The following is a 23,213-nucleotide window of genomic DNA, read 5'->3' as shown; positions in this document are numbered from 1 at the left end:
TGTGACTGTGATGAGGGTGTGACTGTGTAACAATGATGAGGGCGTAACTGTTATAGTGATGAGGGCATAACTGTGTAACAGTGATGAGAGTGTAACAGTAATAGCAATGAGGGCATAACTGTATAACAGTGATGAGGGCGTAACTGTGTGACAGTGATGAGGGCATAACTGTGTAACAGTGATGAGGGCCTTACTATGTGACAGTGATGAGGGTGTGACTGTAATAGTGATGAGGCTGTAACTGTAGTTGTGATGAGGGCATAACTGTGACTGTGATGAGGGTGTGACTGTGTAACAATGATGAGGGCGTAACTGTTATAGTGATGAGGGCATAACTGTGTAACAGTGATGAGAGTGTAACAGTAATAGCAATGAGGGCATAACTGTGTAACAGTGATGAGGGTGTGACTGTGTGATAGTGATGAGGGTGTAACAGTAATAGTGTCGAGGGCATAACTGTGTAACAGTGATGAGGCCATAACTATGTGACAGTGATGAGGGTGTGACTGTGCGATAGTGATGAGGGTGATTATTCCTGTGAGAACATCTATGGATCAGGACTGAATTTAACAGGTGGGCGTATTCTTACACCTTCTGCTGCTCTCTCTTTTTCTGTTCAATTCAAAATTAGTGTATAGGCAGAAAATAAAAACCAATGAAGGCTGTCTAAGCATAGACATATGTAATGGAACTGCATTCAGTATATCACATAAAATGCACAGTATTTAGATTTGTACACATGTCCATGTCTTGCTCTCCCTTGCTCATCTTTCCTCCTCTCTCTTTCTGTCTAGGTACTTACGCTCAGTGGTTCAGAACCTCCAGCTTATCCAGCGATTTAAAAAGCAGAACCTGGAACATTCACCTCAGAGGGAGAGGCTCAACTTCTGGATGGACATCATTGTAGAGGCAACCCGCGGGACCACCAACGGACTCAGATTCCCGGTACGCTTGCAACCACAGCTTTCTCTGTCTTGTGCACAAAATGACTACCTCATTCACATGCACAGGTTCTCACAGGTCCACTTTCTCACAAGCACACAAAGCTGTGCACATCCCAAAACTGCTTTTTCTCACACGTACAACAATCAACAGAGTTTAAAGTAAAACTTAAGTTCAAACGAACCCTCGTTCATATTCCGATTTCATTCAAATCCAGATATCTGTGACCTGTTGAACATATACATGACATTACATTTAGCCATTCAGCAAATGTTTTTATTCAGAGTGACTTATAGTACACTGTAGTAGCCAATCCATGCATGTTTCCTCTGTGTCTTCTCCTTGTTCACATGCTTTTCAGGCACAGCCCACAAAGAAAAAAGGGTCACACCAAGAAACTTCCCAAACACATATTAGAATAACAAATACAGGCAGACAAGCAAGGACTAGGCAGAAGTGAACACAGACACAGATTGCCACTGCATCATAGGAATGACTGAGCGTGGTTGTTTGATAATATTTTCTAGGTGGAAGCCCTGCATAGTATGCCTTTTAGGAGTGATTCGATGAAACTAACTTTTGATTGAAACAGTTGCTATGTTTAAAAATGTCTTGGGTTATATTTTCTTTTAGATGAATATGTCCCTTGCTCATTGTGGAAACAGGTCATTTAGAAATAGACATTTTATTTCATCCTGAAAGGTGAGACCAGGAGTTTGTTATGCCCGGCTCGGTTAGGCCATAACAAAGAAGGGGAGGTCCACATGGTAGTAACAGTTTTCCTAACAAAATTTTATTAAACTAAATGAAAAATCAAGAAATGGAGTGTGGAATCAGTAATCAGGAAGTGTATGCTTGTGTGGATGCAATGAAAACAGTATGGTGTGTGTAGGTGTTGAAGGGTGCAACAAACAAAGAAAAACCAAACAAAATGGACGTGCCCAGGCACCAGCTGGCCGGAGAGTGTGGAAAGGCTCAGTCAGCTAGAAGCCTGCTTAAAAAGGCCTGCCTTTTATGCCTTCTCCCCCATAGGTACAGCTAATCAAGGGCGGAGCCAGGCACTCAAACTGGCTCCTACGGCACAGGACCTTAAAGAGACAGAACAGGGAGTTACAAACAGGAAGTTCTAGACAAACAGGGAGGGCAGATGACCAAGTTGCAGATGTGTTTCATGGGTAGTTCATTTAATCTAGGAACTGGCCGTGATATTGGTTCTGCATACTGTAAATTAATTTTCATGTCAATGTTACCTCTTGTACCTCCTGTGTAGCTTGTACGAAAAGCTTTCTGTCTGTCTATCTCTCTCATTGTCTTTCAAAGGTGCTGATCCTGGAGCCAACTAAGATCTACCAGCCATCCTACGTATCAATTAACAGTGAAGCTGAGGAGAAGAATGTGTCCATATGGCACGTGTCCCCAGCAGAAACAGTAAGACCCCCTTTATTGAACACCTTTCTGACCAAACAGTATATACCTGGTTTCGTTTTAGATTCAGAGAACATCACACTTCTGGTATTATATCATGGTTAAAGGGACAGCCCACTTTCTGTTTAATGATATTTCATTTTGATTGGCCCAGACAGTTATTGTGTGCAGTGAAGGATATTTTAGATACTCACAGAAGTTTCTGACAATCACCTAGCTTTACAGTAGTTTGTATTTGGGCATTGGAGGTTGATGGTCTGTTCAATTCTAATCAATGCGCTTGAAGTACAGAACAGTAAGTAGCTTGTACAGTGACATTATTGTCTTGCCCAATCAAAAACATATACTAAATCTATCCATCCATTATCTATACCTGCTTATCCTGGGCAGGGTCGCGGGGGGTGCTGGAGCCTATCCAAGCGTGCATTGGGCAAGAGGCAGGAATTACACCCTGGACAGGCCGCCAATCTATCGCAGGGCACACACACCATTCACTCACACACTCATACCTATGGGCAATTTAGAGTTTCCAATTAGAGATTGGATATATACAAATTCTGAAATAATATTTTTAAAACCCAGAAAGAGAAATATCCCTCTATATCACGAACCGCTGCTTTGTATGTATGTGTTTTTGTATGTTGTGGCTCGTATACAAACATTTGTATTTATATAACATTTGCAGTGCATGTAATTATACATATCCATATTAGTAGTCACACATGTCTCTACAGACGAAGCTCAAAATATTCCCATTGATATTATTTGCTAAATATTTTTATCACCTGTCACACACTAATTTGTTCCATTAGCCCATAGATATTAAACAGTAAAACTGTCGGAAATGTTTTCATGTTTTTTAACCTTTTTTGTACATTATATTTATCATGAATACTTTTTCACACGTTTCATAAGTTTTTATATTTTAGTTTTGATGGTACATGTATCCATTAACCATAGCTCTGCTGTGTGTTGCCACAAGGTTATAAGGCTTTATTTAAGAGTCGTGCAAACCAGGTGAAAAATTGCCATTTTTAAAAGCACAGGAAGATAGGGTTTTGGAACATGAAGTAAATCGATAACATACACTCATGATGATATATTGATCTGTGAGAGGAAAGAAATTAGGAGACAAATGCAAGGAATTGGAGGGATAGATAGAGCCATAGGATGAAACAATTCAACTTTCCATACCATTTTACTATTTCAGGTCAACTGCATCTAATAGGAAAGGTTTTGCTTAATTATCTGTTGTTATTGTGGTGTGTATATTTGTTCTTATGGTCTGTCCCAATGATAGCTGTCTCAGTTTTATTGCATGAGTATAATACATTTATGCATTTCATTTCTGTACCAGAAAGGAATCCATGAGTGGAACTTCACAGCCACATCGATCAAAGGAATAAGGTATGGGGACCATCTTACATATACCTGTGTATTATTAATAAAATATGATCTTTTTGCACACACACCTGGTGTATGTAATGTAATGTATACATGTAATAAAGTATAAATACTTGTATGTGCTGATAATGTCTGTCAGCTTGCACTGTTTTTCCCTTTCATTTCTTAATCGATGTTCAATATTTTAGTTTTATTTTTACAAGTACCTCACCTTGTTGCATATCTGACATCAAACTCATTCTCTTTCTTTTGCCTCTGTTTTCCAGTTTATCTTTTAAATTCAAATTCAGTTTGTACTCCCTTAATGAATATCATCATAAAACAGCCCTGCGACCTCTGAGGAAGCACAGTTCTTTGCCTTGTGCCAGAGGTGACCAGATTATGGGTTATCATAGGTCATGAATAACAGTTTCCGAGATGACCAAATTATGGGTCATCGTAGTTCATGAATGACCATTTGAGGTCACCAGATTATGAGTGATCATAGGTTAGGGTCAATGAATATCTGTTTCAGAGGTGACCAGATTATGGGTTATCATAAGTCATGAATAACTGTTTCAGAAGTGACTGCATTATGGGTTATTGTTGGTCATGAAGAACTGTTTTGGAGGTAACCAGATTATGGGTTTTCGTAGGTCATGAATAAATGTTTCGGAGGTGACCAGGTTATGGGTTATTATTAGTCATGAATGACTGTTTCCATGTGTGTTGGGCTGCAGAGGAAAAAATATGTGTCTTCTGTTTCTTCACTCCTGTCTCCCAGGAGTTTAGCCTAAAATGCATGGAGCTTAGTTTAGGAAATCTTGGAGTTTAGTCTCAGTGGAGTTGAGTTAGGGCACAAACTGTAATCGTTTGTTTGAATATATAGTCCCACTAGAGCTTGGGCTTGGAAACATGTCTTTTCTCTGCATTTAGGGTTGGACACATAGTCCCCCAGAAGTAAGGGATTAAGACACATTGTTCGCAAAGATTGTTAGTTAAGAAATAGATTCTCCCCCCATGATTTTGGCTAGAATACATGGCCCCACTGGAGTTCAGGTTCAGAAGCATGTTTCACAAGAATTCGGAAAAGGTAGCATGGTTTACAACAGCTATAGATCAATCCATTGAAGCATGTTCAATGTACTTCCAGTTTCCCATCTGATAACCACATCCCTGCCTCCGCTTAGTTCACACAGGCAGGTGTTTTCAGCCCTGAACATGACAGTCTTTATATGCACTGCATTCTGGTAGCTCTCATCTTCATCCCTACCTCATACCCCTCATTGTGCCTCATCCCCAGCATTTCCAAATTTGATGAGCGTTGCTGCTTCCTGTATGTGCACGACAACTCAGACGACTTCCAGATCTACTTCTCCACCGAGGACCAGTGCGGAAGGTTTGCCAGGGGCTCCTGGGAACAACTGTGCTTTAGACAGCTATGTGTAGGCTGTATTTTTGGGCTCTCTGCTTTCATGAGTCCTGCTTAATGAGCCATCTTGTACAGTCTGTTTGTATGCTGACTATGTGCCTAGCATGTGCTTGCCCTGTCTCATTGTTATAGATGAATTATCTGACTGTTTGCTGACCTTACGTGGAGTTGTGTTCTGACCCTGTGCTGACTATGCTGTTAGGTTCTGCTCCATGGTGAAGGAAGTTATTTCAGATGGGTCTGGGAATGCTGTTGAGTTGGAGGGGGAAGGGGATGGAGACACGCTGGAGGTGAGGCACAGAACAAGTCTGTGTGTATTCTCATTGGTGCATGAAGATTGCATGTATGTGTGTGTGCTTGTGTTTGTGTTCTCATTAGCATGAGAGAATGATGTGTATGTACTGTATGTCTCTGTCTACGTATACACTGTGTGTTTATTGGGATGGCAGGTGTGCCATCCCGCCAAGTTACGCCTTGGCGGGGCGGCATGCCCCATACCTGTACAGCACCGAGAGTTTGGCACTTTTCAGGGTTCCCCACAGAAATAACCACAACAGCCACAGACACTCAGCTCTTAAAAACATAAATTTCTGTACATTCTGACCCCATTTCAACAGACAGAATTCATAAACAACTTTACATGTGCACACAATAAAGCCCCGAACTAAGGGGATTTTGCGTTTTCTCCTTCTTCTTCTTCTTCTTCTTCTTCTTCCTGCCGCCTAGCTCACAAACAAAATGTCTCCCCATTGGACATTTTACCGACACCAGCCAATCCTTCACCTACACGAGCCAATCAAAATCTCACGTACACACGCAAAATATACATATCTTTTTACTCTAAAACATTTCCAGTCTCAACAGCTAGTCCCTTTGTGGCTGAGTGGTCAATGTCATGGTCTATGGATCATAGGGTTGCAGGTTCAAGCCTTGCCTGGAACAAGTTCGTTTTACCTGCTTTTTTCCTCACTAATAAATTCTCTACTACTGCTCAGTTATTGCTTGTGCACCACATCGACCCGTCGTTCACTGAACGTATACACTGCATTATGACGTACCATCTACATGTTCAGTTAACCGGCTACAATATTGCCAGGCCATATGGAATCAACGGGAGCTCTTCTATTATCACCCAAGAAATGTCACAGTCTACTACAAGCATTGTTTCTCCTGAATATTTTTTCCATTGAGTTCAACAGGAAAATTAATCAGGAGAAACAATGCTTGTAGTATCTACTGCATATCTGGCAGCAGCACGGTGGTTTGAGGCTCATTTGATGCCTTGGACCCTTGATGACTTAAAGCCATTTAGCCAACAACTGTGTTTCATACTGTATCAGCATAATTTACAGCTGAATCTAGTCCCACCCCCCAATTCCCTTAGAGATCCATTCAAATGCAAAGAGTTTTTGTATTGCTTGTAGGACAACCTGCAAATAAGATATCCAGACTCTGATGACGTTGATAGATCACAGACATCAGGAAGTCGTGGCATGCAAATGATATGCAACCAAATACAAAACATAACTCTTTTATTTGACATTATGTTAATTTGTCTGCTGTAGTGAACTGCTTTTCCCCAAACAGTTCACTGCAGCAAAAGTAAACAAGCAAATTCTGGCACAGGAGGTCTCAGGAGTGCATTTGTTTAATTCTTGCTAATTTTCTGACCAATGATTTGTTGTTAAGACCATTAAAAGCTTATTTTTTTGCCATTTTGGGCTTGGCCCAATTTTTTAGCCCAGGAGTGTACTGTCTGCAACTCCCCATTAAAACATTACATTTAAAATCATGACTCAATCATAATTATAACTATTAATAATGAACATGACAAAAGTACATCAGTGCAATAGATTTCCTAAGCAATATGACACGGTACTTCACCCACTACTTTAATGAGTGATTCCTTATACCATCTGTTATATATATATACCGCTCGATAAGGAAACTCATCTCACTCATGGTCACGTCATTTACTTTACGCTATAGTCTATGATCATGTCAAACTTCACCTACATGCCCATTCTGCTAAAAACATATTGTTTCAACTACTCAATTTCATCATTTGTCCTCATTTCTCTCGTACTATTGTTATTTTATAATATACAAAGATTGCTGGGACATATGCATCTACTCCTATTCTCCACTATCAAGTATTCCAGTTCTACCACTTCCAGTTCTCACGTAAGTTCATCTACCTAAGAAAAAGAGCGAAGTGGACTCCTACCTGCAGATACGCGTATCAAAATGCCTTATAAACCTTACAAACACTAAAAGTGTATCTCCACGAAATAACAGAAAATGGAGCATGACAGAAGAGTACACAAGTTGCGACCTGCGGAGTTCTAATTCTACGAGCTTGCTGGTAATTTTGTCAATCAAGGCTCTTTGGATGGCCGTCAAATCTGTGAGTACATACACTGGGCATATTTCAGCTGCGTTTCTGATGCGTTTATACTTACGCCACCGCACCCTTTGTCACAGCCACTGTTTTACATATATAGCAAAGCAAAAGTGCTAAATGGTACACACTCATCAGACTGTGCAAATTCACACAGGGATAGCCATAATCCACAACTGTTTCTTAAAGGGTCACTTCACATTTCTCACTTTCTCATAACTTTGCAAAAATGATATCTCATAAAAAACACGTTTTCAACGTACAAAAAAGCCAAGTTACTCACACATACAAAGCACTGTCTATAACTCATTCATTCAAACTGGCAAAATCTACGCCTGCCATTAAAAGTATTGATATCAAAATGACGCCAGGTTACTGTACTACAAACAATATAGGCTATCTTGCCTCACCGAAATGAGCTGTATTCCAAAACAATGCTACCCAATGTTTCCTCAATTGTTTCAAGTCACTTGGCCCTGTGTGTATAAGCATACAGTACACGAACACAGCCAAACACATGTGTGGATGGGTTCGTAAGAGTCAAGATTGATTGAATAGACATCAATATGTCAAATCTGTATTGGTATGTATGTATCTAGCTGCCCAGCCTTTCTGTTGTGTGAATGATTGTATGTTTCTTGGTATAAATGTTTGTTCGTAAATGTGAATGTAACATGCTGCGAGGGAAATGTCCCCATGGGGATAAAGAAGTATTCTGTGTATGTATGTATGTATAATATGTATTTTACATGCAGTATTTATTGTAAGTAGCAAATATACAAGAACTTGTAAATTTAGTAAAATGAAGTTGACAAGCAAGTATAAACATATGTTTTGTGGAGGAATATGCTTCTTGTAGGTATTCACCAGCAGTTTTGTACATTGATTTAAATGTGTTGCATGAGGCAATTAGAGGTATTTGATGCTTTGATGTGACACAAAGGTGGAATGACATTGTAAAATGGTAAGATTAAAAAACACAGGGCCAAGTGACTTGAAACAATTGAGGAAACATAGCATTGCTTTGGAATACAGCTTATTTCATTTCAGTGAGGCAAGATAGCCTATATTGTTTGTAGTACAGTAACTTGGCGTCATTTTGATATCAATACTTTTAATGGCAGGCATAGATTTTGCCAGTTTGAATGAATGAGTTATAGACAGTGCTTTGTATGTGTAAGTAACTTAGCATTTCTGTATGTTGAAAACATGTTTTATATGAGCTATGTATTTACTGTGAGTGTATGCATTTGTGTACTTTTGGTTGCATGTATGTACAGTGAGCGCATGTGGCTGAAGGTGTTTATGTGTATATGTATTATGAGTGTGTACGTGGGTGAGGGTGTGTGTGTGTCTGTGTATGCACACACGTGAATTTACTTGTAGTAAATTCTGTCTATTTTTCAGTATGAATATGACTACAATGAGAACGGGGACAGGGTGGTGTTGGGGCGGGGCACATATGGAGTGGTGTACGCAGGGAGGGACCTGAGCAACCAGGTGCGCATCGCCATCAAAGAGATTCCAGAGAGGGACAGCAGGTGAGGAGCCTGCAAAGGGTAGAAGAAAAAGCACCCCCTGGTGAGGAGGGGGAATAGTATCCCTGCGGATAGACTGTGGTAACCTTGGAAATTTCAGGCACGTTAAAATACCATGGATTTTGAACTTCCAACTTTTGCTTCTCAACTACTCAGGGTTGGTAGACTAGTATATAGCCTGAGATAGTGGTTTGTGGTATACTCAGGATATTATTTTGTGTTCAGATGTGTGGTGGACTGTAGTGTATTATCTGATGTACAGATCTGTGGTAGACTGTAGCATACTACCTAGTGTACAGGAGTGTGGTAGACAGCTATATTATCTGATGTGCAGGTATGTATTGAGTATATTACTTGGTTAATAGGCTGTGGTAGTGTAGATTCTGGCCATGGTTCCAAGTGTGTGGCAGATTGTACCTAGCATGTAGGTGTGCTGATGGCTGTTCTCTCTTTCTCTGCAGGTACTCTCAGCCCCTCCATGAGGAGATTGCGCTGCACAAGTACCTGAAACACAGGAACATTGTACAGTACCTGGGCTCTGTGTCTGAGGATGGTTACATCAAGATATTCATGGAGCAGGTCCCTGGAGGTGTGTGTTTGTGTGTGTGTTTTTTTTTTCTCATGCTGGTGTGTGTATGTATCTGTGTATCTGTGTGTATCTGTTTATTTGTGTGTGTATTTGTGGGTGTGTGTGCTTACATGGGTGTGTATTTAGAAGTCTGTATCAATGAAGTAACATTTTTGCTTTGGCCTTTTCAACTTTCTGTCCCCACAGGAAGCCTATCTGCCTTGCTGCGATCCAAGTGGGGTCCACTGAAGGAGGCCACCATCATCTTCTACACACGGCAGATCTTGGAAGGGCTGCGCTACCTGCACGAGAACCAAATCGTCCACCGAGACATCAAGGTGAGCATGCCCGCAGTCCTGGTCTTCATGACAGTAGAGGTTGCATAACAGGCAGGCTGTAAACAATGGTCCGGCTTTTAAGTGCACTGTGAATGCAGATTTAATTCCCTGTCTCTAACGTTGCTATGGTACCCCTGGGAAGGAAGTTAACCTCAACTGCTTGGGTAAAGTAGCTGGATTGATTTTATAGGTGATGTTTGAGAAGTACACTCAAAGTGCCTTGAGTAGCCCTGATTATTGTATTCTGCTTGTGCTTAGAGGTGAATTATACTGGAGGTGATTTTCTTGGTTTAGACTTTTATAGTTTTATAGTATAAAATGGATAGTTCCTCTTCTTCTGTCCATGAGGTCTCTTTTCTTGTGGAGTGTTGTTGATTGGCGGAACAAAATGAGAAACTTGCTGCTTCATGCAGAGTTGCTTTCAGTGACTTTGCTGCCCAGGCTGAACACGGCTCTGTGTTCACAGGGGGACAACGTTCTGGTGAACACCTACAGTGGGGTTCTCAAGATCTCTGACTTCGGCACATCCAAGAGGCTGGCTGGGGTCAACCCTTGCACTGAGACCTTCACGGGTAATTCCCCTTCTCCCCCGTAATGTCAGAGACCTTTCTTGTTCAAACCAGGTTCAATACCCACCTTCTACATCGAGTGAATAGGTCATTATTAGAACAGATAGTGGCCAAATGAATAGTATTTGAAGGGGTGAGAGATCCCCTTCCTCATACACCCTGCCCACTTGGAATGTCTGGGCCAATCAGGTGTAAGATTATGTGGATCTCTTGCATCTTTTTTTCTGTGCTTCTGTGCATTGGCAGAGTGGCAGCGTGTTGGTAAAGCACTGGCAGAGTGGCAGAGTATTGGGAAAGCATTGGCAGAGTGTTGGGAAAGGAGTGGCAGCGTGTTGGGAAAGCATTAGCAGAGGGGCAGATTGTTGGGAAAGCATTGGGAGAGTGTTGGGAAAGCATTAGCAGAGTGGCAGAGTGCTGGGAAAGTGTTGGAAGAGTGGCAGAGTTTTAGGAAAGTGTTGGTAGAGTGGCAGCGCGTTGGTAAAGCACTGGCAGAGTGGCAGAGTGTTGGGAAAGTGTTGGCAGAGTGTTTGTAAAGCATTGGCAGAGTGGCAGTGTGTTGGTAAAGCATTGGCAGAGTGGCAGTGTGTTGGTAAAGCACTGGCAGAGTGGCAGAGTGTTGGAAAAGCATTGTCAGAGTGTTGGGAAAGGAGTGGTAGCGTGTTGGGAAAGCATTAGCAGAGTGGCAGAGTGTTGGGAAAACGTTGGCAGAGTGGCAGAATGTTGGGAAAGCATTGGCAGAGTGGCAGCGTGTTGGGAAAGCTTTGGCAGAGTGTTGAGAAAGGAGTGGCAGCGTGTTGGGAAAGCATTAGCAGAGTGGCAGAGTGTTGGGAAAGCATTGGCAGAGTGGCAGAGTGTTGGAAAAGCATTGTCAGAGTGTTGGGAAAGGAGTGGTAGCGTGTTGGGAAAGTGTTGGCAGAGTGGCAGAGTGTTGGGAAATCGTTGGCAGAGTGGCAGAGTGTTGGGAAAGCACTGGCAGAGTGGCGGAGTGTTGGGAAAGCATTGGCAGAGTGGCAGAGTGTTGGGAAAGCACTGGCAGAGTGGCGGAGTGTTGGGAAAGCATTGGCAGAGTGGCAGAGAGTTGGGAAAGCACTGGCAGAGTGGCGGAGTGTTGGGAAAGCATTGGCAGAGTGGCAGAGTGTTGGGAAAGCACTGGCAGAGTGGCAGAGTGTTGGGAAAGCACGCACTGGCAGAGTGGCAGAGTGTTGGGAAAGCATTGGCAGAGTGGCAGAGTGTTGGGAAAGTATTGGCAAAGTGGCAGCCTGTTGGTAAAGCACTGGCAGAGTGGCAGAGTGTTGGGAAAGCATTGGCAGAGTGACAAAGTGTTTGGAAAGCGTTGGCAGAGTGGCAGAGTGTTGGGAAAGCATTGCCAGAGTGGCAGCGTGTTGGAAAGCACTGTCAGAGTGGCAGAGTTTTGGGAAAGGAGTGGCAGAGTGTTGGGAAAGCATTTGGCAGAGTGGCCGAGTGTTGGGAAAGTGTTGGCAGAGTGGCAGAGTGTTGGGAAAGCATTGGCAAAATGGCAGAGTGTTGGAAAAGGAGTGGCAAAGTGTTGGGAAAGCGTTGGCAGAGTGGCAGAGTGTTGGTAAAGCATTGACACTGGCAGCGTGTTGGAAAGCACTGGCAGAGTGGCAGCGTGTTGGGAAAGCACTGGCAGAGTGGCAGCGTGTTGGGAAAGCACTGGCAGAGTGGCAGAGTGTTTGGAAAGGAGTGGCAGAGTGTTGGGAAAGCATTGGCAGAGTGGCAGCATGTTGGGAAAGCATTGGGAGAGTGGCAGAGTGTTGGGAAGGCATTGACAGAGTGGCAATGTGTTGGAAAGCACTGGCAGAGTGACAGAGTGTTGGGAAAGGAGTGGCAGAGTGTTGGGAAAGCATTGGCAGAGTGACAGAGTGTTGGCTGGGCATTGGTCTAATTCCACTTAGCTGGGGGGGGATGCTGTGTCCTGGCCTCACCTCTGTGAGCTGAGTGCCAGCTTGCAAGGTTCGTGATGAGTGGTGAAGTAGGTAATCCAGTAAATGTGTTTGCCTTTTATGAATGCCCATCAGAGCGTGCAACCAGGTGCTGCCCTCTTATCAGAGCAGCTGTACGTGCACACTCTCCTTCTGGCTTAAAAAAAAAAGAATGCTAAGTGCCATTGTAGGCTACCCTACTCTATCAATCAATCCATTTTATGAATGTCTTTGGATATAAAAATAAGGGAAGAAAAAGAGAGACGATGTATAAGAGTAAATGGGTTGAGAGGCAAGTGTTTAACAGACTAATTTTGCTATGTATTGTTAAGGCTGCCCATAAAAGACCACTGCTAACTCTCTATTAAGATCCAGATAGACAGCTAATTTGCTTGATTGTTGCAAATCACTAATGCAGTAATCTATTACTTCTGTACACTGATCTATTACTAATGTTTAAACGTTATCTTTCATTAAGCTGTGTCATGAGGATGCTCTGCATCAACTGGAAATATAATAATACGTATTTTCAAAAAAAGATGTCATTTGTTAATTTATATTATTTTTTTATAGCTGCATTTGCATGCTACCATGCTTAATATGTTACTATGAGCACAACTTCCTGCTTGTAATTTTAAGATATTAATTGGGTGGAATTGAAGGACTATACCATTTTGCTAATAGTTCAGATGGGCATAAAGCATGGATATACAGTTGAGGCCAAAAGTTTACATACACCCAGGCTAAAGACATTCAAACTCAATTTTTCACAACTCCACACATTTCATGTTAGCATGCATTTACTGTGTTAAGTCAATTAGGGTATCTACTTTATTTCCACAAGAGGTCATTTCAAAATAATAGCTAAGAGACAGATTTATTTCAGCTTTTATGTACTATATCAGATTGTCAGTGGGTCGAAGGTTTGCGTACGCTTTTTTAAATATTTGGTGACATTGCCTTTTAAATGCTTAACTTGAATCAAATGTCTGGGGTAGCCTTCCAGAAGCTTCTCACAATACTTTGCCGAAATATTTACCCATTCCTCCTGACAGAACTGGTGTAACTCAGATAGGTTTGTGGGCCTCCTTGCTCGGACACGCTTTTTCAATTCAGTCCAGAAATTTCAGGGTTTTGTGATGGCCACTCCAATACTTTTACTTTGTTGTCTTTAAGCCATTTTGTTATAACTTTGGAGGTATTTTTAGGATCATTATCCTGCTGGAAGACCCAGTTGCGACCAAGTTTTAACTTTCTAGCTGATGTCTAGAGGTGTTGCTTCAGTATTTCTAGATAATCCTCCTTCCCCATGATGCCATATTTTTTGAAGTGCACCAGTCCCTTTTCCAGCAAAACACCCCCACAACATGATGCTGCCACCCCCATGCTTCACAGTTGGGATGGTGTTCTTTGGATGAGAAGCGCTGTTGGGTGTTGTCGACCGAGGGGGAGCATTTATAGACAGAGCATTTTCCTATAGAATAGGCTATTTCATAGCTAAAAAACCAAACACTTTCTTTCCCTATTTTTCATAAAAATGTTTTTGTTTCGATTTTATTCCACACAATTTAGTTTGAAAGAATGTGTTTCATGTGGGCATTTCACTTCAGTACATTTCCCAAAATGGATTGTTTTAGCCCTAGATGTGTATTTCTTTACTGTGATTTGTTGCTTGAAATAGAACGGGCTGATATACGTTGGATAAGTAGATCACATTTTCTCATAAAATGTAGTCGATAAAATAGTAGCCTTGGCTACTAGCCTACTTTGAGACATGTTAAAAAGCATTTCATGCAGTCATTTCATGCTATTTCATTGAAAATAAACAGCACACTTGACAGTGATGTTCGATTATTATCCATTTATTATCCATTATTCCATACCGTACCCACTCTCCTCCCCAGAGACTCCACGCTCCTTGCATTTGCTACAGCAAGAGGAACGAACAAACTAGTGTTGTGTCATTCGCGAAGGATTCGGGCAAGTGTACTGTTGTGTCGTTTGCGAACGATTCGGGCAAGTGTACTGTTGTGTCGTTCACGAACGATTCGGGCGTTGTACGTTTAGTGAACGAATCACTGAACTGATTCGTTCACTGAGTCTGCGACAGTCTGCGAATGATAGTCAGTCAGTGAACGACCATTTCACGTTTGCAAATGAATCGTTTCACAATGTGATTCAGTACAGTTCGTTCATCCAAAAGATTCGTTCTTTTGATCAAATCGTTTGCAAATAACACAACACTAATACAAAAGTAGATAGAGACCATGGTCTATTCAGCATGACCCCCTGTCAAAATAAAAGTTGAATAAATGTAATTCAAATTTAGATTTTTCAATTTGTACATAATTTTAAATGAATGGTGTTTACATAGAATTATGAACACCACACGCTACAGGCAGTTATAGCACACGATTTGGCTCATGCTATGCTCAGGGCATACTGGCATGTGTCAGTCTCCTTCAAAATGACTGACAGAGTGCCCCTACGCCCCCTGATAGTGTGTGATACTTTAAATTAGGAGCCATGGCAAACATGAACTCAATAAATAAAAAAACTGCATAGGCGGAATTTGGTGCTTTTGACTGTACATTACCAATACATTGGTATTTTTAAAAAGCACTAATTAAAACAGAAAACAATGATATGAAGTCATTAGGGACAAATTGATTGACAATTCATGAAAAATTAGAATGATAGAATAAAGCACCTGTGAGATATGACAAAAAGTATACCTCTGGGGTCTGCGGGGACTCCAGTCGGTAGGATGAGGGTTAAAGAGACGGTAAACTTGGTGTATGTAAACTTTTGACCCACTGGATTTCTGATATAGTGAATTAAAACTGAAATAAATCTGTCCCTAATCGATTGTTTTAAAATACCTCTGATGTGAACAAAGTAGATGCCCTAATTGACTTGACAAAAGAAATGTATGGTAACATGAAATGTGCGGAGTTGTGAAAGTTGTGAGTTTGAGTATAGGCTAGTATTTTAGCCTAGGTGTATGTAAACCTTTGGCCTACACTGAAAGTGCAGGAAATTGATGCATTTTAAATTGACAATAAAAAAAGACACATACAAATACAAGTTGGTGAATTGAATGTGTGTGGAAAATTCTATAATGTAGCTAGCTAGCTAGACAAATATGAAGTGCTCTGCTTTGTAATTATTATAGCTAGCTAAGTTCTCCAAAAGTTGCCCAGCTGGTGTGTGCACTATTGAAAATGGAATATTTTTTAGACCCACGGACAATTAATGTGAGGAGAATGAACTTTTTTTGTACTTCCATATTATCAATAGTACAATAATGGTATTCGCAGTCTTTTCAGAGATAAATCAGCTGCTTAGTTAGTTCTTGTATTTTATGTAAAATTGTCTCTTGGAGCTTTTTTCACTCTCCTTTTCTCTGTTGGTGAAGAAATGTTGATGTGCTGATATATCACAGATAAGTTGTTTATGCACAGTATGAAACTGTCCTGGAATGCTCCATTTTGAATTTAAATTCACAGTGTGTGTTGGGGTTCAAAGCTATTCATTAGTGCAGTTTCACTCTAATGATCCTGCAGCACCCCTATTTAATTATCTGCATGTGGTTATGAGCATCTGCTAAATCATTAGGACTCCCCAATGTTTAGAATATGATTATGCCCTTGCAAACACATACACACACACACACACACACACACACACACTTTCTCTGTCTTACACATACATGCAGACACACTCTCTTAAACCAACAAGCACAAGCACACACGCACGCACACACACACACACACTCACACACACACACACACATATGACAGTGTTAACTGTAAATTCCCAATAATCTGTGTTTTTAATACGTCCTACACTCCCTGGGTGATGTTGTGGTCCACCTCTACAGGCACGTTGCAGTACATGGCCCCTGAGATCATTGATAAAGGGCCCCGTGGGTACGGAGCCCCTGCAGACATCTGGTCCCTGGGCTGCACCATCATTGAAATGGCTACAGGCAAACCTCCCTTCCATGAGCTCGGAGAGCCCCAGGCCGCCATGTTCAAGGTGAGAAGGCAGAGAGGGACTAGAGTTTTGGGGTGGGTGTGTAAATTAGACCTGATCACTGCACAATTTTAAAAAATATAATATCTTGATTAATTTTTTTTTACTATTTTAAATACTGGGAGTAAAACCTGTTGTTTTCACAATATTCTGGTTTACCCCTAATGAATCTCAAAGTGCTATTTAAATTGTATAAGTAGGGAAATTGATCTCAAATGCCATTGGATCATAGGCGTATATGGATTTATTTGCTTGCAATGTGAAAATATATTCTGGCAAAAAGAATGCACAAATGCAATGCCAATATCGGGAATGGGATTTATATTTCAACATTTAGTAGTGTAGGAATTTCTTAACAAAAATGGTGTTGAAGATAACGATAACAAACGACAGAGTCAGGAGGTCCTTTATATAATTTCATAATACGACCGGTCAGGAAAAGGTACTAGTACAGTCTTTGAAGATATTAAGTCTAATACATGAGTTTATATCGTTTTTAGAGACAAAGCACTGTTGGTCCAGCCTATGAGATTCATTAGGTCGTCATATGGAAAACTTCCAAGTATAGCCGAGTTTAGGTTAGGGTGTTCATTCCAAAACTGACCAGTTATCCCTCCTATTGTGTTAGGGTCAAATCTGACCAGTTTTCAAGTTAAGATATGCCATAAATACCATCTAGTTTAATTTATTGGAACAAGGCTTCATGATATCCTCAAAAGCTATAAAACAGCTATATAAACACAACAAAACCAATGGTCACCATATTATTCAATTCTGAAGGTCTCTAAAAAAATGTTATGGGTTAAATATGACCCAGCAGAGAATATTGGCTGTTGAGAGTATGGCATGCAGCATTTAAAAGTTGTGGGTAGTTCTGTGGATCAAATTTGACTCAAACAAGATTCACCTTTGAGTCTAGACACCCCACCCCTCACCTTCCTCCCCAGGAACAATTATTTTGTCACAGTATGGACTTGTACTCCCAATCCCTCTGGCACCCCTCCCCCCAGGGGAAACACATTTTTCTCGCAGAATATGGACACTGACACACACACACACACACTGACGCACACATCCCCTCTCTCTCTGTCTCTTTCTCTCTTCCTTCCCGGGAATAACATTATTCTTGCAGTATGGATTTGCGCACCCCTCCTCCCCCACTGGCACCCCTCCCCCCACAGGAACTCAAACGTTTTCGCAGATTATGGATGCACACACACACACACACACACACACACACACACACACACACTAAAAATTTACTTGAACGTAAACACACAAACACACACATACACACACAGACACACTAAAAATTTACTTGAACATGAACACACACACACAAACACACACACACACAGACACACTAAAAATTAACTTGAATGTGAACACACACACACACACTAACACACTAAAGAGGAAATTGAACTTGAACACACACACACACAAGGAGAAAGAGACACATCCTCTTCAATGGTAAAGAGATTCTATAAAAAGATAATCCTGTATCTGGTATTGTCTGGTTAGAGTTCCACTGCGAATCAGAGAACTCTATTGTAATTGCTGGAATTCCTATTATTATTCTCCTGTATTTTGTCCAATAACTCGTCCATACATATAACTTTTTGTCCATTTCGGCACACAGATAGTCCAGGCCACGCGTAACCTGGCCATAAATAAATGGCACAGATTGGCCCCATAGGGAGCACTACAATAAGCATTCTAAGTCAAAGGTTCATTGCTGCCGCCATCTTTGTATTAGCGAAGTGTAACTTGGTACACATATGCAGGTGGACATTCTGAACAATTTTGCAATTGGGACCTATAATGTTGGCCATTTTGAATTTTTTTAAAAACATTCAAAAATCTTCTCCTCATGAACCATCCAACTCCACGAAATTTGCAGGGAAGGTCCACAGGATATGCATGAACATAGTTTGAGAACAGCTAAGGGATTCGTGAAAAATTGGCGAAATTATTAGGAAATCCATTTTTAAAAATTTGCAAAGAAATTCAATTTGCTGTAGAATCATGACTCTCTCTTTCCTTATCCTTTCCGTCAGAGCAGTGTGAAGCCCGCAGTGCAACTGTGTACGTTTGTTTTACATTTGTAGTGCCTAACTATATCCGTATGTGCTTGTAATAGTGCTAGTAAAAGTGCTGGTTTTAATAGAATAATGTTATATTCATCCACATCATTGTCAAAGTGCATGTGTTGTTATCAGAGCGATTCGAATGGAATCCGCATCAGTGAGCACCTGTTCAGTATTATCGGAGCTAGCTAGCTTGCTATTGCTGCAGAGTGTTGCTTCAGCTTGCATTTAGCTTCATAGCAATTTAGCTCACGCTAACACAATGCTAGCGCACATTCAGCACTGAGGACTGGAACCTGGACACTGACCGTTTATCCAGATAGCGCTCTAAACTGTCAGGAATAGCATATTGGCACCTCTGGCACCGGGAAACCCGACAGCGCTCTGTGTGACCGGAAAAGCACGGAAGCACCTCTAGCAACAAGGGAGAAAATCTGCATCGTTCACAGTAAGCACATTTTGTCCATTCCATGTCATTCAGTGAAACCCGGTCCATTGCTGCCATGCAGCTATATTTATAAATATAATTGTTCAGGGTTTCTCACAATGTTGTCATCTGGACTCCCCCACCACTGCAGTCTGGCCCATCTTTCGTCACGACCACCACCCTGCCCACTTCCGTTTTCACCTGCCACTCCCCATCACTGTCACCCGGACCCACCCATCATCTGAGCTGCTACCTCAGGATTGTTATATAGCTGCCACTAATTTGATCAGTGGGAACATTGACTGACTGACCATGTTGGTCACCAAGCTACACCCTGAACCGACCAGAAAAATATGGGTGCCCCCGCTAGAGCCTGGTTCCTTTCAAGGTTTCTTCCATCTGCCACAGGGAGTTTTTCCTTGCCGCTGTTGCTTTAGGCTTGCTCCTGTGGGGGTTTAGGCCAGAGTTGTCTGTGAAGTGTGTTGTGACAATTGTTTGTGAAATGCACTATAGAAATATATTTTGATTTGAATTGATTAGAGACCTTATCCGAGTCACTGTGCTATGGCAGGAGACCTGGGCTGGGAGTTGGTGAGAGAGTTTATTATTTTGAGCCTTCAATCAAACCTTGTACAACATTTGGCAACGAGGTGTTACAAATATTTGTTTAGGCCTTCAATTGAGCTTTGAGTACAGATTATTATTCAAATAACAGGACATTTTTCACATTACAAATGGATACTCATGGTGGTACCTTTGTTTAGGTAAGTTGGACTGCCTTGACTACATATGATTTGAGAAACCCTCTTGTACATATTCAATTTGAATTTGTTATTTTAAACAAAACAAAGTTTGGTTTTAGGAAAAAAAAAAGACCTTTTACTTTTTTTCTAACATAGATCTATACGGGTCAATTTTGTCCCATAATACCACAGGTGTCAGTATGGTCAATAATGTAAAGTTAAAAAAAAAAAAACCCACAAGCAATTTATTATAGAAAAGTGTGTTCTAATATTAGTCTATTATAGTCAGATAACGTAATTACCCCTTGTCTTCACTATAGGAACTATGAGTGAATTTAACCTTTTTTACTGAAGACGATTGGTATATTGTAAGTTAAATGGTTTTGGGACCATGAAATTAAAAATAAAGCGATAGTATGATTAAGAATGGATAATAAGTTATGAGGTAAAAAAAAAAACAATATTGGATGATAATCATTGTTTTTTGAGTGTTTTGTGAGTTAAAACATGGGTAAAATTTGACCCGCCAACACAAAAGGTGCGTGAAACATTCTTACACATTAGGAAGGTTAAACAGAAATAGAGGTTCTTTAATCCCTTAATGTACTTTATTACTGCAGCTGCTGTCCATACTCTTTTACTTGCATTCCAACAGATACATTGTATGGGGTGAAACCACATACTATTACATGCATTGATTATTGAATGTAAACATTCAGCACTTAGTGAATTATACCAAACCATTACATTTTATATATTTCCTTATATAATGCTTCATGTAAGTCAAAATTTTAACATGATCCTTCAGTAGTTTACCTGTGCACAGCTGCTAGGATACTGATAGTCCAAAATATAATTTGATCTGAGTGTGCAGAATTCTTACTGTATGAAATAAGCTACCAGTAGGTCATTGGCCTCAGCTACTGTAGTTCACAGTTCTCCAATAAAGTAACAATAAATGAACACCTGTCCTCCTTAGCACAAGATTACATTGCTCACAATGAAAATAATAAATAACATAGACTGGTTAATTGTCTTGAGGAAACGCAGAATATCTACTGATTTTAACTGCATCCTTAGTTTAGTAAGAAATAGAGCAGCATAAAACAATATTTTAGCATGACGCTTTATGTGTTGACAGGCACATTTTGTAATTAAATGTGTTAGAAAAAGTTTAAGTTGAGCCAGGTAGATGGAGGCTGCTGGTCATTCACAAACTGCTGCTCATCTTTCACTGTTCCCTCACTGATGCTGATCAACATGCATTCCTTTTTGGGATAAATGTTTTATTGATTTTCAGAAATATGGACACATACAGGATATGGGATCACTCTTTCAAACAACTCAAACAAAACCACGAAATAATACAAACATATCGAACTATGATAGAAGCTATAAGGGTCTGCAAAATAAAAATCAATATCAAGAGCTTACTAACACAGACTACAAGTATCCTTCACACTTAATTCCTTTCTCGCGGATACCTCCTCACAGAATTAAAAACCTCCAGATACACATGTTGGCCTATATGTAGTCATGAGAACCTAAAGTATCTTGTCATGAGCTAGATGTTTGAATAAGTATTGGATTAAAAATGTGTTTCTTCTCTGGTTTTCAAAAGGAGTCCATTTTGCCTCATCCCTTAGAATGGCTGACCTAAGGTGACCACTCTTGAGAGGATTATTCAAAGAAACCAATGTCAAATGCGTTCAAATGCAGTTAACTACAACAGGATTTTTAATTGACTTTATGGCTGCTTGGCACAGATGCATTGTTCTCACGCACTTTTATTCAGTGCTTTATATATCCATGAATACATTTACTCCCCAGAGTACTGTGGTGAACATGAGTTGAACAAAATATTTATAATAATAATAATAATAATAATAATAATAATTCCTTTGCCATGTCACTTAATTACAGGTAGGAATGTTCAAAATCCACCCGGAGATTCCAGAATCTCTGTCAGCTGAGGCCAAGTCCTTTATCCTGCGCTGCTTCGAACCTGACCCCAACAAGAGGGCTACGGCCGGTGACCTGCTGAAGGACATGTTTGTGCGTCACAACATGAAGGGCAAGAAGAACAAGATCGCCTTCAAACCTTCTGGTACTGACCCCGTCTGTCAGTACTAATACCCTTACTTTCATCACTGACATCTTGTGTGTGTGTGTGTGTGTGTGTGTGTGTGTGTGCATGTGTGTCTACATGTGCGTTTGTGCTGTGTGTCTGTGTACATGTGCGTGTGTTTATGTGGCCATGGATTTATGCTTGTACCATCATCTCTGCATATGTGCAGGAAGTGCTGCCATCTGTCTGTATTTGTAATGTGTAACTGATTGTCTGGGTGTGTGTTTGTGCGCTCATGTGTGTATGTGAGTACGTTCGTTGTTCACTCCTGAGTTTTCAGTGGTGCATTGACCTTTTGTATCTTCTCCAGTCAGCATGGTTGCCATAGTGCTGGAATCATGGTGTTTTTTCTGTGCTGAAAAGCCCAGGCAGCCAGCTGCACATTCCTGCACGCTCCCCACTGTGAGAGTAGTGTTCTCTGTCTGTGACACTAACACAACAGGCCTGAATTACCGCCGTGCCGCTGGTGCAGAACCAGCATTCACTGTGCTGCTTTGGAGCTGGCTCAGCCTGGTCCACAACAACAGAGACTACCCAACACATAGACTGCTATTTCACAGAGCAGAACTCCAAGCCAGGCCCACAACAACAGAGACTACCCAACACATAGACTGCTATTTCACAGAGCAGAACTTCAAGCCAGGTCCACAACAACAGAGACTACCCTCCACATAGTATGCTATTTCACGATGCAGAGCACCAAGCCAGGCCCATGACAACAAAGAATGAATATCACAGAAAATCTAATTGACAGCGAGCAGAACAGAGTTTGCCTGCCTGAGACATCATCAGGAAATGGATGCTTCTGTTGTGTCTGCAGACAACACAAACCTTTGTTCAACTAAACCACAGGTCACAATGGACACTGAGAGGTGATCCTTAAGCCAACATGGGTGTGGCATTTATTTTGGAGATGTTACAGAAGAGGATTTACACATGGGTTTGTGTGTGAAACAAACCCACACAAGGTGAAATTGGTGGGGATTAAGGGAGCCTTAAATCCAACAGGTTCAGGTGAGCAGCTCAGTGAATTTTCTTCTGAGCGGAAATTATCCAGAGCTGATACCTGATACCCATACCTGACACGCATCTGACATCTTAAAGGGACAGCACCTAATTTTCCCTACCTTGAACGCTGAGCTACTGTGAGACTTTTTACAAGCTTGTGGGTTAGATGGAAATTATATGATAATAATAAATAAAATGATAAATATATGTATAGTAGATTTATAGAGCATATTCCATAAA

At 41.0% G+C, this 23,213-nt stretch overlaps 1 protein-coding gene across 6 annotated transcripts in view; it reads left to right on the top strand.

The window, feature by feature from the left end:
* map3k15 (mitogen-activated protein kinase kinase kinase 15) overlaps positions 1–23,213 on the top strand; it is a 104,728-nt gene that overhangs the window by 59,407 nt on the left and 22,108 nt on the right. For all 6 annotated transcript variants that reach the window (XM_035414105.1, XM_035414103.1, XM_035414107.1 and 3 more), the window contains 11 exons: positions 795–945; positions 2,263–2,370; positions 3,725–3,774; positions 5,054–5,149; positions 5,385–5,472; positions 8,991–9,124; positions 9,583–9,710; positions 9,897–10,027; positions 10,494–10,599; positions 16,423–16,580; positions 21,761–21,944. In XM_035414105.1, the coding sequence (XP_035269996.1) occupies positions 795–945; positions 2,263–2,370; positions 3,725–3,774; positions 5,054–5,149; positions 5,385–5,472; positions 8,991–9,124; positions 9,583–9,710; positions 9,897–10,027; positions 10,494–10,599; positions 16,423–16,580; positions 21,761–21,944 (1,334 nt within the window). The remainder of the gene's footprint in view (positions 1–794; positions 946–2,262; positions 2,371–3,724; positions 3,775–5,053; positions 5,150–5,384; positions 5,473–8,990; positions 9,125–9,582; positions 9,711–9,896; positions 10,028–10,493; positions 10,600–16,422; positions 16,581–21,760; positions 21,945–23,213) is intronic.

Source organism: Anguilla anguilla, chromosome 4, assembly GCF_013347855.1.
Source record: "Anguilla anguilla isolate fAngAng1 chromosome 4, fAngAng1.pri, whole genome shotgun sequence".
NCBI classification, from domain to species: Eukaryota; Metazoa; Chordata; class Actinopteri; order Anguilliformes; family Anguillidae; genus Anguilla; species Anguilla anguilla.
Note: the sequence above shows the minus strand (reverse complement) of the source record. Positions and strands in the feature narration are given on the sequence as shown.